The 16980-nt window shown below is 54.5% G+C and overlaps 1 protein-coding gene across 1 annotated transcript; it reads right to left on the reverse strand.

The window, feature by feature from the left end:
* Nucleotides 1–1100: 1100 nt before the first annotated feature.
* On the reverse strand, nucleotides 1101–16294 carry GPX4 (glutathione peroxidase 4). The gene is made up of 7 exons (XM_077331460.1): nucleotides 16141–16294; nucleotides 6864–6958; nucleotides 5816–5960; nucleotides 5559–5710; nucleotides 4824–4848; nucleotides 2222–2281; nucleotides 1101–1356 (listed from the first exon to the last, which is right to left on the reverse strand). The coding sequence occupies exons 1-7, from the start codon at nucleotides 16213–16215 to the stop codon at nucleotides 1324–1326; spliced, it is 585 nt and encodes a 194-aa protein (XP_077187575.1). The 5' UTR covers nucleotides 16216–16294; the 3' UTR covers nucleotides 1101–1323.
* Nucleotides 16295–16980: the final 686 nt, after the last annotated feature.

Below are 16980 nucleotides of genomic sequence, written 5' to 3' on the forward strand. Positions count from 1 at the left end.
AACCCAGGGGGCCTGAAGCCAGGCCCAGTCGGACACCCACGGGGGCCGAGCAGCCCCACCTCTCCTCCTGTCAGCCCTCCTCCCAAGGCAGGACGTGATCCTCCTTTATCAGCACGATTTCTCATTAAAGCTCTTTTGATAGAGTTTCTTCAGCAAACGGCATTTGATAAGGTCCCTTGGCTACCCTCCCCTGATCTTTGAACTGTTATGCCCAAACAATAATATCCCGTGACAGGAAGGGTAATAACTGGAGGGGGGCTATCTTTAGTGTGCAGCCATTCCTGGCCAAAGCAGCTAGCACCGTGAATGGCCGCCACAGCGCACCAGCCCACTGAGCACTGCACATGAGGGACCTTCCAAGAAAACCATGCCTCTCCCCTAAAGTAGCAATCCCCAACCTGTGGGCCACAGACCACATGTGGTCCTTCGACTAATTGGAGGTGGGCCCCGAAGGACGCCTCCCCCCCCAGCCCTTTACTTCATCCCCCCAGCCCTTTACAACACACTTCATTGTTGTGGCGTGTCTGTATCCTGTTTTGAAGGGATGCTTAAACATTACCATAGCGATCAGAGAGCATCAGGACAGTGGTTGAGAGTAGAGGAGTAAACTACCCCCCCACACACACCGGGCCTCAGTAAAAAGCGTTGAGTGGTCCCTGGTGAGTGGTCCCCGGTGATAAAAAGGTTGGGGATCACTGCCCTAAAGAGCAATCCCACCAATAGCTCTGAAAAAGGGACGGTCCTTAAGAAAACGAGAGCTCTGCTGCATCACGCCAATCGTCCCACCTAGTCCAGCATCTTGTCCCGCCCGAGGACAAGGCCCTTAAGCAGAGGCCCTGCACATTTAAAACCACGCCTAAAAATGCCCTCACACCTGGGGCAGACCAGCGTCAGGAGGCCACCCAGGTGGGAGAGCTCAAGAAGCCTTGTGGGCCCTGGAACGTGTCCTCAGTTACCCCCATCTCCCGGATACATGGCCTAGTGAAGGAGCTCACAGCCGGAGGACCAGTCCCCACACAAGGTCAGGCTTGCCTTAGTGTGCCAGAGAGTCGCCATGGGCACGCACACACGGAGAGCATTGAGCAGGACTCGAAAGATGGTTGAGGAGAACAAAGTTTTATTGCTGCAACACAGGCCCAGTTCTACAGCAGCTCCCGTGGCATGCTCCGTGGGGTCTCCTTCCTCCTGCAGGCGGGTGCCGGGTTTTCAGGCCTGCCCCACCAAAAGGCTTGGTTTGAAGGCAGGCCGTCATCAGGCAGAAGAAACGAGCTCCAGGGAGAAGCAGCAGGAGGGCTGCCAGGCGCACCGGGGAGGGGAGCCAGCTTACAGGAAGGCGGGCAGATCCTTCTCGATGACCTGCAGAAGAGAGAGAGAGAGAGAGAGAGCCATGGGGCAGGAGCTGAGCAGAGGGCAGCACGTTGCAATCCTCCCCTGCACCTGCACCCTGCTCCACAGGAAACGGGTGGCCACAGGGGCTTCCCGATGCCTGGGGACAACGGCCTGGATTCCAAAGAACTAAGAACAAGCTGCTGGCCAAGGAAAGGCCAAGAGGGGCGTTGGAAAGGGGGTGGGGCAGGACGGACCTCTTTGCAAAGGGATGCCAGGAGGAAGTCTGAAAGGGGGCGGGGGGGGGGGGCTTGTGGCAGAGAATCCCAGCCGTGCCCGGCTGCTGGACCAGCCCACAGGAGTCTGGGAGCACCTGGAGAGGCCAACACTTTTTTTGATTCTGGTCTCAGCCCGAAGCGGACTCTAGCCCAGGCTGCCTCAAGCAGGGTTTCATGAAGCCTGGGGTCTCCTGACAGTCCTGGAAGGGTTTCCTGAACGGGCGGGAGTTTTTTTGTTAAGCCATTTACTGGTGATATGACTATATATGGTCATTCTGACCCACCCTCTCCTCCCCAAATGGCCAATGAGGGGCCTGGAGGGGGTGGGGAGGGGAGGGGCCTGGGTGGGCGTGTCCACAGATCTGCCTCCCAACCACATTCTGCACCATCCGGCCACTTCTGGGGTTTCTCGAAGCCTGGAGAAAGTCTCAGGGGTTTTCTTAAGGGTAAAAAAGTGGAGGGAGGCGGCCCTAATCCGCCAACAGCGTGAGGCAGACCTCTTACCTATGAAGGAACTAAAGTGGATTCTCTTCCAGCTAGAGAAGCGCTTCAAGTGAATTTCAAGCGCTTCCCCCCCTCCCCCAAGAGGCCCTGAGAAGGAGCCACGTGCAGCTTACCACAGGGTCGTCCATCGGACTGTACCTCTTGACCACCTGGCCTTCTTTGTTGATCAGGAACTGGAGAAATGAGACAACAGTGAGCCACACAGAGGCTGCCGTAAGTGGAACGGGCAAGCGTCGGACTCTGCTCCCACAAAGGCCTGGGGGAGGCGGGGAGGCCTTCCTCGGGTAGTTCCTTACAAGACCGTCAAGGGTTAAGCAGCATCCGTCTGCCTGCGGACTTGGGAGTGCTTCTTGTGCATCCGCCAAGCAAGAGACAGACCCGAACTTCACCCTCATCAGCCAGGGCAGAGTTCGTAATAAGAGGCACCGCTTGGCTTCCTACACTCCAAACTCAGCTGCCTTGCACTGAATCACAGCCTCAGGCCACCCAAATCAGTTTGGTCTACTCAGAGCACAGTGGCTCCGCAGGGTCTCAGGCAGAGTCTTGCACATGGACTACTCCCTGACCCTTTTAGCTGGAGATGCGGGGGAGGGAGCCCGAGGCTCTCTGTGTGCCAAGCAGACATTCTGCTGCTGATCCATCCTGAATCGGAGGTTCGGCCCATCATCATCATCGGCCTTGTCCACTGAGACTGGGAGATGTTCCCCAGTCTCAGGTAGAAGGCCTTCCCATCTCCTGCAGGCGTGGCCCAACTGTGGCTCTCCAGATGTCCATGGACTACAATTACCATGAGCCCCTGCCAGCAGCATGCTCAAAGTAGTCCATGGACATCTGGAGTCACAGTCCAGCCACTCCTGTCCTATTGCCTGGTTCTGTGACTGGAGATGCTAGGAATAGAACCGGGAACCTTCTGTGTTCAAAGCAGAGACTCTTCCATTGAGCCACCTCCCCCCCCCCCCCAGCCAGGGACTCCGAAGGTCAGCCCTGCTCAATAGGCGGCCTTAGTGACAAGTGACCCTTCTGCAGAAGCTGTGCCAAACAAGGCGGCTCTTTGGCTTGAGGCAGCTAAAGAGGGCTGAAGAAAAGGTTCAAGCACATCGTGGGCTCAGAAGAGTCTGAGCCAAAGGAAGGAAAAGGCCACAGCTCAGCGGGAGAATCATAGAGCCATAGAGTTGGAAGGGGCCATCCAGGCCATCTAGTCCAACCCCCTGCTCAACGCAGGATCAGCCCTAAGCATCCTAAAGCATCCAAGAAAAGTGTGTCTCCAGCCTTTGCTTGAAGACTGCCAGTGAGGGGGAGCTCACCACCTCCTTAGGCAGCCTATTCCACTGCTGAACTACTCTGACTGTGAAAAACTTTTTCCTGATATCTAGCCTATATCGTTGTACTTGAAGTTTAAACCCATTACTGCGTGTCCTCTCCTCTGCAGCCAGCAGAAACAGCATCCTGCCCTTCTCCAAGTGACAACCTTTCAAATACTTAAAGAGGGCTATCATGTCCCCTCTCAACCTCCTTTTCTCCAGGCTGAACATTCCCAAGTCCCTCAACCTATCTTCATAGGGCTTGGTCCCTTGGCCCCAGATCATCTTCGTCGCTCTCCTCTGTACCCTTTCAATTTTATCTACGTCCTTCTTGAAGTGAGGCCTCCAGAACTGCACACAGTACTCCAGGTGTGGTCTGACCAGTGCCGTATACAATGGGACTATGACATCTTGTGATTTTGATGTGATGCTCCCGTTGATACAGCCCAAAATGGCATTCGCCTTTTTTACCGCTGCATCACACTTGCTGTTTACACTACACAAGTACCCCAAGGTCTCGTTCACACACAGTGCTACCTAGAAGCGTATCCCCCATCCAGTAGGCATGCTTTTCATTTTTCTGACCCAGAGGCAGAACTTTACACTTATCTTTATTAAATTGCATCTTGTTCTCATTTGCCCATTTTTCCATTGTGTGCAGATCTCGTTGAACTCTGTCTCTATCTTCCGGAGTATTTGCCAGTCCTCCCAATTTGGTGTCATCTGCAATCTTGATGAGTAGTCCCTCCACCCCCTCATCTAGATTATTAATAAATATGTTAAAAAGTACCGGGCCGAGCACCGAGCCCTGAGGTACCCCGCTACTCACCTCTCTCCAGTCTGATGAAACACCATTGACAACAACTCTTTGAGTGCGGTTCTCTAACCAATTCCCTATCCACCTAACTATCTGAAAATCCAGATTGCAGTCCTTCAATTTATCCATCAGAACATCATGGGGAACCTTATCAAAAGCTTTACTAAAATCCAAGTAAACATCTGCTGGGCATGCAGAAGATCCCGTGTTCATTCCCCAGCCTCTCCAGGTGAGCACAACAGACTTTTTGTGTGTGATGCTGGGAAGTCACTGCCAGCTTGTGAAGTGGTGGAGAGCAGCTGTTTGATTCCCCGCTCTGGCACATGCAGCCAGCTGGCTGACCTTGCGCTAGTCACAGTCCTGATAGTGCAGTTCCCACAGGGTAATCAGAGTGCTCTCAGCCCCACCTCCCTCGCAGGGTGTGTTGTGGGGAAAGGAAGAGAAGGCGATTCAGATCCCTTGCCAGGCTGTTTATCCCTGCAGCCATCTTGACATCCTCCGGCAGTGAACGCCGCATTTTAGTCACGCTAAGAGACAGGACAACGCAAGAGCTGGGCAAAAAGCATTCCATTGGGGGGGGGGGGGAGGAGCACTCACCTTGCTGAAGTTCCATTTAATGGCACTAAGGGGGAAAAGAACAAGATGGCTTTTAAGTTTCAAATCACAGACTTCAGACAGCCAAAGTGCAAGGGAGTGAAAAGGTGAGAGGCCGGCAGCAAGCCTCTGAGGCACAAGGACGGCAGCATCAACAGAGACCAGTGTGCCCCTGAGGCCGGCCCTTCCGCCGAGGGGAAGAGAAGCACGAGGGTGGAAGAAGGCTGGCACCCGGAGACAGGCAGCTACCCGGAATAGTCACCATTTATTTTGATTTATCTGTAATCTAATTTACATGCAGCCCTTCCCCAATAGAGGAGAAGGACCCTTCTGTCTTGGGGGGGAGGGGGGGAGGAACTGTTTGCCACAAAGCTTTACAACAGCCAACTTGTCCCTGAATTCTGAACTTGCACTTGCAGAAGAGCCCCTGGGAGGGAGCGGGGGCGGAGGGGGCCTCTTGCCTGCCTGTCCCTGGGCGTCCCCGGGATGCCTCCTCCACGCCCTGCCGCCTAAGAGCCAGAGTGGGGAAGACCGGGGCTCGGGAGACCTGGGTTCCAACTTCCCCTTGGGTCACGGAAGCTCGCTGGGTGACCCTGGGCCAGTCACAGCCTCACCTACCTCACAGGACTGCTGTGAGGATAAAACGTTGGGAGAGGAGAACGATGAAAGCTGTTCTGGAGCCCCAGGAAGGGGGGAGATACCGGTATATATATATTCAATAAAACCTTTGGGACTCACTTCCCCAGGGTGCCTCTGCCCTTGGGCTGGTTCTTCATCCACTTCCAGAGAGGGTGGGCATTATCCCCGTTCACTTCAATTTTGCTGAACATGTCAAACTTCACCCCGTATCCTGCGGCAAAGGCCTTGATCTCCTCGCTAGTGCCGGGCTCCTGCGGAAAAGCCGGGTCAAGGAAGGGGCCTCGGGCAGCCGAGCCCCAACACAGGTGTCCTGCCCCCACCGCACCCCGCCCGGGCCGTGGGCCTGCGTCACCTACCTGCTTGCCAAACTGGTTGCAAGGGAAGGCTAGGATGCGTAAACCCTTCTCAGCATATCTGCTGTACAAGTCAACAAACTGAGTGTAGTTTACGCCCGTCTTGCCTCATTTGGAGGCGATGTTGGTGATGATGCAGACGTGACCCCTGGGAGTGGGGGGTGAGAGGAAAAGACAAAGTAAGGGCATGAAGAGGTCAGCCATAGGGAATACCCAACGTCTTGGCCCTCCTTCCCACAGGGCCTCAGGACTCCCTCCCCCAGCCACTCCTACTTCCCGCAGATCCCTCATCTAAGCCACAGCCTGATTTGATTGGTGCTCTCCAGACAGCGCCGCATTTAAAAACTAACTAACTGGCACATGGCTAAGAAGAGCCGCAGATACGCCCCTCTGCTGGGTTGCCTGCCCTTGCTAAGCCTCAGGCGATGATCCTCAAGCCAGCACTGCAGCCTACGGTTTAATTCTTTCTTTAAGCTGAATCTTTGTGAAAAGCTAGATCAGGGGTAGTCCAACTGCGGCCCTCCAGACGTCCATGGACTACAGTGTTGGCTGGCAGGAGCTCATGGGAATTGTAGTCCATGGACGTCTGGAGGGCCGCAGTTGGACTACCCCTGAGCTAGACGGTCACACCAACTGGAAACCTCAAAGGGAGGTGGGCGAACGAGCAAGCGTTTCGCTGACGTTAAAAGCCAACCACGCTACGAAAAGGTTGCCGGCACGAACCCAGCCATGCACTGCCGACTGCAGAAAACACTATGAAGCCTCAGCTGTGCTGCCGGTGACCTCACATGGCCACAGCCTCCTCCTCGCTACCCTGGGCTGAGCAGGACTGACCCTGCTTCACTTCCAAGACCGGGGAGGTCAGACTAACGGAGGCCATCCTGGTCGAAGCAACACAACACGGGCCAAACATCTGGGTCCGCCAGCCGCAGGACCTCGGGCAGCTCCGTCCTCAGGAAAACACGCTGACCCCACACCCCAGGACCCTTGGGCTCCCTCCGGCAAAGGGCAGAGACTCCTCACCCCGCCTCCGGCCTCGGCACACACCTACCGGAATTTCTCCAGGGAGACGTCATGGCCATCGATATCCGTCGCATGGAAGTCATAGATGGATTTGGCAGATTTCCAGTCCATTTCCTGGGCACACTGGGGGGGGGGGGAGAGCACTCAGGTCAGCCCAGGAAGCCACACGACTTCTGATGAAACGTGGGACCCAACAGCCCCTGAGAGTCTGGATCAGAGAGACTCCGAGGCACATGGTCCAGTGATCTAGCGACAGCCAGCAGGGTGCAGTGAGTAAGAGCGGCAGCCTCTGATCTGGAGAACTGGGTTCGATTCCCTACTCCAGCTGGGTGACCTTGGGCCTAGTCAGTTCTCCAAGAACTGTTCTTGCAGAGCAGTTCTCTTAGAACTCTTACAGGGGGTGTGGGGAGAGGAAGGGAAGGTGTTTGTAAGTCACTTTGGGACTCCTCTGGTTAGTAAAAAGTGGGGTATAAAAATCCAGCTCTTTCCCTAACCTACTTATAGAATCAGAATTGGAAGGGGCCAAACAGGCCATCCAGTCCCACCCCCTGCCCAGTGCAGGACCAGCCTCAAGCATCCAGGAGAAGGATCTGTCCAGCCGCTGCTTGGAGACCACCAGTGAGGGGGACTCCCCACCTCCTTAGGCAGCCCATTCCACGGCTGAACTGGACTCCTAGAATCCTAGAGTGGGAAGGGGCCATGAAGGCCATCTAGTCCACCCCCTGCTCAGTGCAGGACCAGCCTCATGCATCCAGGAGAAGGATCTGTCCAGCCGCTACTTGAAGACGGCCAGTGAGGGGGAGCTCCCTACCTCCTGAGGCAGCCCCTTCCACTGCTGAACTGGACTCCTAGATCCTAGAGTGGGAAGGGGCCATGCAGGCCATCTAGTCCCACCCCCTGCTCAGTGCAGGATCAGCCTCAAGCATCCAGGAGAAGGATCTGTCCAGCCGCTACTTGAAGACGGCCAGTGAGGGGGATCTCCCTACCTCCTGAGGCAGCCCCTTCCACTGCTGAACTGGACTCCTAGATCCTAGAGTGGGAAGGGGCCATGCAGGCCATCCAGTCCCACCCCCTGCTCAGTGCAGGATCAGCCTCAGGCATCTAGGAGAAGGATCTGCTTGAAGATGGCCAGTGAGGGGGAGCTCCCCACCTCCTTAGGCAGCCCCTTCCACTGCTGAACTAGACTCCTAGAATCCTAGAGTGGGAAGGGGCCATCCAGGCCATCCAGTCCCACCCCCTGCTCAGTGCAGGATCAGCCTCCAGCATCCAGGAGAAGGATCTGTCCAGCCGCTGCTTGAAGAAGGCCAGTGAGGGGGAGCTCCCCACCTCCTTAGGCAGCCTATTCCACGGCTGAACTAGACTCCTAGAATCCTAGAGTGGGAAGGGGCCATGCAGGCCATCTAGTCCCACCCCCTGCTCAGTGCAGGATCAGCCTCGAGGATCTAGGAGAAGGATCTGTCCAGCCAGTGAGGGGGAGCTCCCCACCTCCTTAGGCAGCCCTTTCCACTGCTGAACTAGACTCCTAGAATCCTAGAGTGGGAAGGGGCCATGCAGGCCATCTAGTCCCACCCCCTGCTCAGTGGAGGATCAGCCTCGAGGATCTAGGAGAAGGATCTGTCCAGCCAGTGAGGGGGAGCTCCCCACTTCCTCAGGCAGCCCATTCCACTGCTGAACTAGACTCCTAGAATCCTAGAGTGGGAAGGGGCCATGCAGGCCATCTAGTCTAACCCCCTGCTCAGTGCAGGATCAGCCTCCAGCATCCAGGAGAAGGACCTGTCCAGCCGCTGCTTGAAGACGGCCAGTGAAGGGGAGCTCCCCACCTCCTTAGGCAGCCCATCCCACTGCTGAACTAGACTCCTAGAATCCTAGAGTGGGAAGGGGCCATCCAGGCCATCCAGTCCCACCCCCTGCTCAGTGCAGGATCAGCCTCCAGCATCCAGGAGAAGGATCTGTCCAGCCACTGCTTGAAGAAGGCCAGTGAGGGGGAGCTCCCCACCTTCTTAGGCAGCCCCTTTCACTGCTGAACTAGACTCCTAGAATCCTAGAGTGGGAAGGGGCCATGCAGGCCATCTAGTCCCACCCCCTGCTCAGTGCAGGATCAGCCTCAAGCATCCAGGAGAAGGATCTGTCCAGCCACTGCTTGAAGAAGGCCAGTGAGGGGGAGCTCCCCACCTTCTTAGGCAGCCCATTCCTCTGCTGAACTAAACTCTAGAATCCTAGAGTGGGAAGGGGCCATGAAGGCCATCTAGTCCCACCCCCTGCTCAGTGCAGGATCAGCCTCCAGCATCCAGGAGAAGGATCTGTCCAGCCACTGCTTGAAGAAGGCCAGTGAGGGGGAGCTCCCCACCTCCATAGGCAGCCCCTTCCACTGCTGAACTAGACTCCTAGAATCCTAGAGTGGGAAGGTGCCATGGGGGCCATCTAGTCCCACCCCCTGCTCAGGGCAGGACCAGCCTCCAGCATCCAGGAGAAGGATCTGTCCAGCCGCTGCTTGAAGACGGCCAGTGAGGGGGAGCTCCCCACCTCCTTCATTTTACTTTTTAATTTTATTACATTTATATACTGCCCTCCCCGAGGCTCAGGGCAGTTCACATGAAATGTAGAGGAACAATATATCAAACACCATTATTATGTTGAACAGAAATAACAGAGTAACATTTTAACCGAATAACAAACAAAACAGATCCATGGTTGGTCAATTCAGGTGCATGGGTTCCGGGGAGGGAGTTCAGGGGCTCAGCGGGTATTGTGGGTTCCAGTCGGCCTCAACCAAATACCAGAGGTAGAGCTACCTTTTGAAGGCCCCTGCAGAATTGTTTTAGTCCAGTCAGGGCCCTGATCTCCTCTGGGAGCTCCTTCCACCAGGTGGGGCCAGGACAGAGAAAGCTCTGGCCCTGGTTGAGACCAGACGGACTTCTTTTGGACCAGGGTTGAAGGTGGAGGGTGAAGCTCTTTGAGGTACACTGGGCCCAGACTGCAGATGGCCTTGAAGGCGATGACCAGAACCTTAAGCCTGATCTGGAATTCGACTGGGAGCCACAGCAGTTGTGGGAGGACGGGCCAGATGTGGGACCTCCATGGGGTTGCTGTGAGGACCCTCGTCCATTTCTGGGTCAAGGTTGAGGGTGGGCCTGCGTAGAGCATGTTGCAGAAGTCAGTAGCATGGAACACTGCAGGGCAGTAGTGGTTTGGCCTGGCAAAGGTGGTAAAAGCCAGCTGGGCTACCCTCGCGACCTGAGCCTCCATAGAGAGGGAGGCATCAAGAATCACGCCCAGGTTCCTGGCAGAGAGAGCCACTGAGAGCTGCACTCCCTCCAGGGTGGGTAGGTGCACTTCCTCGCTTGGGCCTTTCCTGCCCAGCCAACAAGACCTTGAAGGATTGAGCTTTGAAGGGTTGAGCTTCAGACGACTCTGCTTGAGCTACCTCATCACTGCTTCCAGGCAGCCGGCTAAAGCTTCTGAGGGAGAATCAGGGCAGTCATCCATGAGGAGGAAGAGCTGGGTGTCATCGGCATATTGACAGGAAAATATTTTTCCTGATATCTAGCTTGTACTGTCCTACATGTAGTTTAAATCCATTGTATGGGCAGGGAGCCTCAGAAGGGGGCTATCCTGTCCTTCTACTTTGAGGAGTTTTCTGCCTCCCCGATGCTCTTACAGTCAGGCATAAAAACACAGCACAGGAAAGGGAAAAATACCTTCTCTGTTGCAACTAAAAACTTACTGACGCCCAACAGAACAATGCATTGGCATGCTGCATTCTTGGCTCCACAGGAAGTGACCTTGAGTCTGCTGCAGTCTCCCATGAAGGTCACAGGCTGGCCCTGCTGAAAGCACCAGACTCCCAAAGCAGCAGGAAGGGCCCTTTCTCTAAGGCCTTCCCTAAGAGGAACCAGGTGGGGGCTGTTGATTAGAGCCTAACTCCCTTGGCAGGTGCCTTTCATCAGCATGTCTCTCCTTAGGGCTCACGTCCCCACACAACCTTGAGCCCTCCATGTCCAACTGTGGCTACGGACAAGCTAGAAAGGGAGCTGACACATCCCTTACACCCAGCACTGCCTGCCCTCCCCTCGGCTGCCCTCAGGAACCACTCCCTGCCCTCCTCAAGGGCAGATAGGAAGCCGGCAGTCCTGGGCATTCCCTCTCAGCAGCATCTCAGGAAGAAATGCCGGACTCCTCTGTCTCGTCCGGCAGGAGGGCCCACTGCTGCTCGCTCACAACAGATTCGCCTGGGGAGCTGGGATTGCATGGAACAGACACGCCAATAAAACATACTTTTCGTGCAGCGGGAATATTTCTTCTGTTTGCTCCATTTCATCGCTGGCTTGGAGCCCGACAGAGAGTTCGCTAATACAAGTAATCCTTATTACCAGCTCTCTGGTCTATCATTAGAGCTGCGTCAGCCTGGGACCCTAAGCGCCTTACCCTGCCCAATAGAATCAGATTCTATTGTGCTACTTCAGACCAACCATTTGAATTTATGCTGCCCAGTCTGCAGGGTTGGTGCCTCAGATTCCGGGAGTTGGCTTATAACGTCCTTGGCAAGTCTATGGCTCTGAGGGCCAAGAGCTTTGGATTCTCTGCTCCTTCCCCCACCCCAGGCTCAGGAAAAGCTCCCTGCAGGCCAAGATAAGCAAGGCTTGAGATTACACAACTGGCTGCACAGAGGAGAAGATAGACAGCCTGTGGCCCAAGAGGAAGGTGGCTTTGCTTACTCTACCTCTCCCCCAGTTTCTCTTTTGCAACCGGGCACGTCTCCTCAGGAGCCAGGAAGGCACACCTGCCTTCTCACCTCCCTGCCCCAAATGTATCCATGAAGATAACAGCAGAGAAGACAGTCAGCTGCCTCCAACTTCAACAGCCCAGAGGGGCCAGGCAAACCCAATTCAGGGAGAGCGGCTTTATTGCTAGAAGAGTGTTGTGGGTGGCATCGGGCTGGGGAAACCCGGGCTCTAAACTTGCCTCCGCTCTGCCTACCGGATGCAGCTACTTCCTTGCCTCTCAGGGGCATTGTGCAAATGCAACACCCAGATGAGAGAAACAAGGAGGCTGTCCTGAGCTGCTCTAGAGGAGGGCAGCACAACACTGTGGCGGGCAGAGCATCCATCCTCCCCTCTGAAGGGTGACTTCATAACCATGGCACTCCCTCCGCAGGCTGCCGAGAACTAAACTTAACGACCGTCAGCCAACCCAGTACCGGCCCTTCCATCTCTACCGGGATCTCGGGGAGAAAACGCAGCTTTTCCATTGCTCGTGCCGCAGCTCTTTTATGATGGGAGCCCACCACAAACCACAGTTCCCACCTTGCACACCCACTTTCCTGAAGAACTGGGCACGTATCGCATGGTGCTCCGGAGAGCCAGGGGTGGCGTGTCAAAGAGCCACACGTGGCCCCTGAATGAGTCATTTCACACTCAGAGGCTCAGCACACCTTCCAAATGTAACCATTAGCAGTGGTGCAGCTCCTTCATTTGGCTTGGTGCGTTTTTTGCCACGCTTCCTCCCAAGGAGCAAAAGGTGGAAGACGCTGCTTCTCCCCTCCCCCTATTTCACCCTCACTGTTAGTGGGATAGATTCAAGTGGGTCACCGTGTTGGTCTGAAGGAGTACGACAAAAAAGAGTGCCTGCATTCGAAAGCTCCCACCTTGAATAAATCTTTGTTGGTCTTCAAGGTGCTCTGGGACTCTCTTTTTGTCATATTAGTGAGAGCTTGTGGAGTAGTGTAGCCCAGAGGCAAACATCCAAGCAAGTCCTGCGTATGCTGACCCTCCCTTCACTGGACAGTCCACTCCCACCCACCTCAGGGAGAGTGAAATACAGATCTATCTGAGAGTGCTGGTGTCATGGCTGCAAGGCACGCAACCTCAAATATACAAGTGCTGTTATTCTAAAGGGGCTGTTATTAACCCAACACACTCTTGATCTTTCTCCCAAGCAAGTAACACTGAAAGGATAACTTGGGATACACAGAGGGCCAAACCAATCAATCGTCATCTTGTCTCTAAGGAAACTAAAGCCAAAGGCTCAGGTGCAAAAAATATTTCTTTGGGCTAATCATTCTGCAGTGGCGCCAGAAAGGAGAACGGGGTGGAGCCCAGGAACACTTAAGTCAGCACCTGATGTTCTCAGAGGCAGCAAAGCCCATTATGTTATTATTGTATTAGGTCACCTCTTACAAAAACAGGTGGCTTCGGAACATTGGGCATTAAAAAGCAAACATAAAGGCTAATGTACCAAACTGCCAAGGCAAAACCAAGCAAGGGATAGAGCACAACTTAATCGCTCTCACAACAGTTTTAAGAGGAGTAAATGTATGCCCTCTGAGTTGCTTAAAAAGAGGGCGGGATAAACATTTCTTACAGGATCACAGGGACACTTGGCCATTCAGTAAGGAAACCCATGCCACACCCCCTCTGGAGGGACATAGAGAAGGAAAATGACAGTAAGACCAGGAGGCAGAAAAGCAGCCCCTTGAAGGACCACCTTAGAGGAAAAACGACACAGGCAGGATATTAACTATCAGGATGCAGGGGAAAGCCCACAGAAGAATACCGTTAAGCATAATAGGACACCAGAAAGTCTCTCCCCCCTCTCCACCTCACTATCCATCTCGATATCGGATCGTAAGATCTGCCCGAATTTTTCTGACCTAGTGGCACTCAAGTCAGTTTTTTAGGTTACGAATTTTGGAAAATTACTGTCAAATGTTTTTATATTCACTTTGTGTATCTGTTTTACAGATGTTAGCCTCCCCAAGCCTGTCCTAAGAAGGGTCGCCAAATAAAACAAATAATAATTAAGGAATCGTGGAAAGTGGGGGTGGGGGAGTGTCCACACTTCTAACATCTACTCAGGCACCTTGTCTATCTCCCCACCTGGCTTACCACCTGGATCATTGACCCCCATCTTGAGCCAGGCACCACAACAGTAGATGAGAATTTGCTTGCCTCGCTTGGTACGATACTTAGGAATTATCAGAAAATGGACTGATGTAAGCCACCCTGTGGCCTCTTTGGAGAGGGTTGGCCTAAAAGTCTCAAAATAAATAAAATAAATAGAACTGTGGGCATTGGGGGGCCTTCTCAGGAGGCACAGACTCTGGTGGATCATGGGAAGAACCAGCAACGCGGTAGTAACCCCACCCTCATGAAAAATAGAGTTGCCAGCTCTGGGTGGGAGAATTTCTGGAGATTTGGGGGCAGATCCTTGGGGAGGGAGAAGAATTCCAGCTGGGCATAATGTGGGGCTACCACCCTCTAGGTGGGGCCTGAAGATCTCCTTTGACAATAGATCTCCAGATGACAGACAGTTCCATTGGAAGAAACGGTTGCTTGGAAGGTGGGCTTCATGGCATTAAAGGTAAAGGTATTCCCTGTGCAAGCACCGGGTCATGCCTGACCCTTGGGGTGACGCCCTCCAGCGTTTTCATGGCAGACTCAATACGGGGTGGTTTGCCAGTGCCTTCCCCAGTCATTACCGTTTACCCCCCAGCAAGCTGGGTACTCATTTTACCGACCTCGGAAGGATGGAAGGCTGAGTCAACCTTGAGCCGGCTGCTGGGATCGAACTCCCAGCCTCATGGGCAAAGCTTTCAGATGGCTGCCTTACCACAAGAGGCTCTTCATGGCATTAAGTCACTGCTAAGGCCCTCCCCAAACCCCACCCTCTTCAGGCATTTCCCCCACCCAGAACTCCCAAGCCTACTAGAGCCCCATAAGCCCCAGCCTACGAAGAGGCCATGTCTTCCACTGGAAAGAACTTGTTGTTTGGAGATCACTTGGAATTCCAGGTCCTACCTAGAGACTGGTAAGGGGAGAAACAAGCTCTCAGAGGACTCTCGATGTGAGGATGCCAACCTCCAAATGGGACCCAGGGGACAAGCACTGGTTGCTTAGAGCCAAGGGCGCTGCTGTGTGGAGCGGGAGTGACATGGGCATTGGCATGGACCACAGTGAGGGGAGAAACAAGCTCTTGAAAACACTGTGCAAACAGTGACTCTCCAGGTGTCAGTGAATTAAAATTACCACGAGCCATTGCCAAAAGGGGGTGAGGCAAAGTGTGGCTCAAACTATGGCCCTGCAGGTGTTAATGGACTACAATTACCATGAGCCATTCCCAGCCACAGTCATGGTAATTGCTGTCCATGGACACATGAAGAGTCACAGTCCATCCTCCCCCCTCTATAGAATGAGAGGAAGAGAAGGCTACCCCCAAAGAGAGGGAAAGAACTCCCACAATTCCGCAGGGCCTGCAAAAGGGAGCTCCTCCACCAGGCATTTGCTTGAGGCTGACTGACTCAAAACATCCCCCCAGACAACCCCTTTGTCAGCATTACTGTTCCTGTTAAAATACTGTTCTGTTGACATGTTACGTGATTATTCTTATACCTGTTATTTTCGTTACAATGTTATTATTTATGTACTTTATACCCTGCCACTCCCAAATAATGGCTTATGGCAGGTCACAAAGTCCTCATTAAAAGCCCATTAAAACCCTCATTAAAAGGGCATGCCAATACAATGCAGAAAAACCACGGAAAAACCACGAAAAACCACAGAAAAACCAAGGCGATAAAACTAACTCTATCCCCTCACCCAAAGGACTGACACACCCACTATCGGGGAGGGAGAACAGCCTAGGTGGCTGTTCCATGTAATTACCCTGAGACCTTCTATGTAAACCACCCAGAGCCCTTTGGGAGGGTGGTATGAAACCCTAAATAAATAAAAAAAATTAATAAATACACCACACCCCAAACAGCCAATTAATAACAATTATCATTATCTATTTTATTTATTGTCTGCCACTCCCTGACGGCTCATGGCAGGCTACAAAAGGAGTCATGGGGCAGCCGTGCCCAGTAGCTCCCACAAGGGATTATGGGGAACCAGGGGGGGTTAAAAACTTCTGCCCATCCTAGATTCAAGCAGGTGGTCATGTTGGTCTGAAGGACTCCAACAGAAACAGAGCCGAAGGGCACCTGGAAGCTTTCGAGGGCATGTTCCATTCAAGCTCCCACCTTGAAGCAATCTTGGCTGGTCTTCCAGGTGCCCTTGGGCTCTGTTTCTGTTGCCCATCCTACAGAGTCCCAAAGAAGGGCGTCGTGGGCTGGGCGGGGGGGGGGGGGCCGAGAAGAACAGCCACCACGCGAAATTGACAAGGCTAGTCCTCATGGGGGAAGAGAGAGAGAGACGCTCTAGGCAGGGGACTCTACAGCCGGGCCATAGAGAGGACTGAGCTAGAGCGACCCCCAGCGACCCCCCCCCGCCCCGAGGCCCAGTCCGCCCCGGCCAGCCCCAACTCACCATGCTCGTCGTCAGGCCCCGCGTCGCCACCACTCCGCACAGCAGCGCCCTCCGCACTAAGCGCCCGACGCTCATGACGCCCGACGCCCCCTCAGGCTCCTCCTTTATCCGCCTCCCGACGCCGCCTTCCCGACGCGCTCCGACCAATAAGACGCGGCCGCCCCGCCCCGCCCCTCTCCGCCCGCCAATCAAAGCCGCGCCGACGGATTTGTGTTTATTTTCCCCCCAGCGAAACTGTCACCGCCGCGTCCGATAGGCGGGGCCGCGCTTGGCAACCAGGCCAGTCGATCCCGCCCCCTCCTGCGCCCGCGCGGAGAGGCTAAAAGGGCCTGAGTGGCAGGAGGATAAAGCAATCAGGAGGGGCTGCATCTCTGGTGCGGTCACCTTGGCGACGGGCGGCTCGGCATCCTTGGAGAGACCAGGAGGGGGACTCTTTGGGTTGCCAACTCTGGGTTGGGAAGGCCATGGAGATTGGGGGGGCGGGGTGAAAGCTGAGGAGGGCAGGGGCATCATCAGCGGGGTATAATGCTGTAGAGCCCCCCCATCCTAAGCAGCCATTTTGTCCAGGGGGGTTGATCTCTGCAGTCTGGAGGTGACGTGTAAGAGTGGGAGACCTCCAGATGCTGCCCCAAGTGGGACCTCGCCAACTGGGTAAGACAGGGCGTGTGAAACCTAAACCCGCAAATGGTGCGATTCCCCCTTATTACTCCCAATGAAGTCATCACAAACACAGGCTGCTTGTTTCAGCAGTGGGCTTACCAGACCCTCCCCTGGCCACCAGCAGGGGATGAGGGGGTGGAGCAGCAGGCTGAGAGACTCTTGGGCATTTGAGGACAAAGG

This window comes from Paroedura picta, chromosome 4 (assembly GCF_049243985.1).
Source record: "Paroedura picta isolate Pp20150507F chromosome 4, Ppicta_v3.0, whole genome shotgun sequence".
Taxonomy (NCBI): Eukaryota; Metazoa; Chordata; class Lepidosauria; order Squamata; family Gekkonidae; genus Paroedura; species Paroedura picta.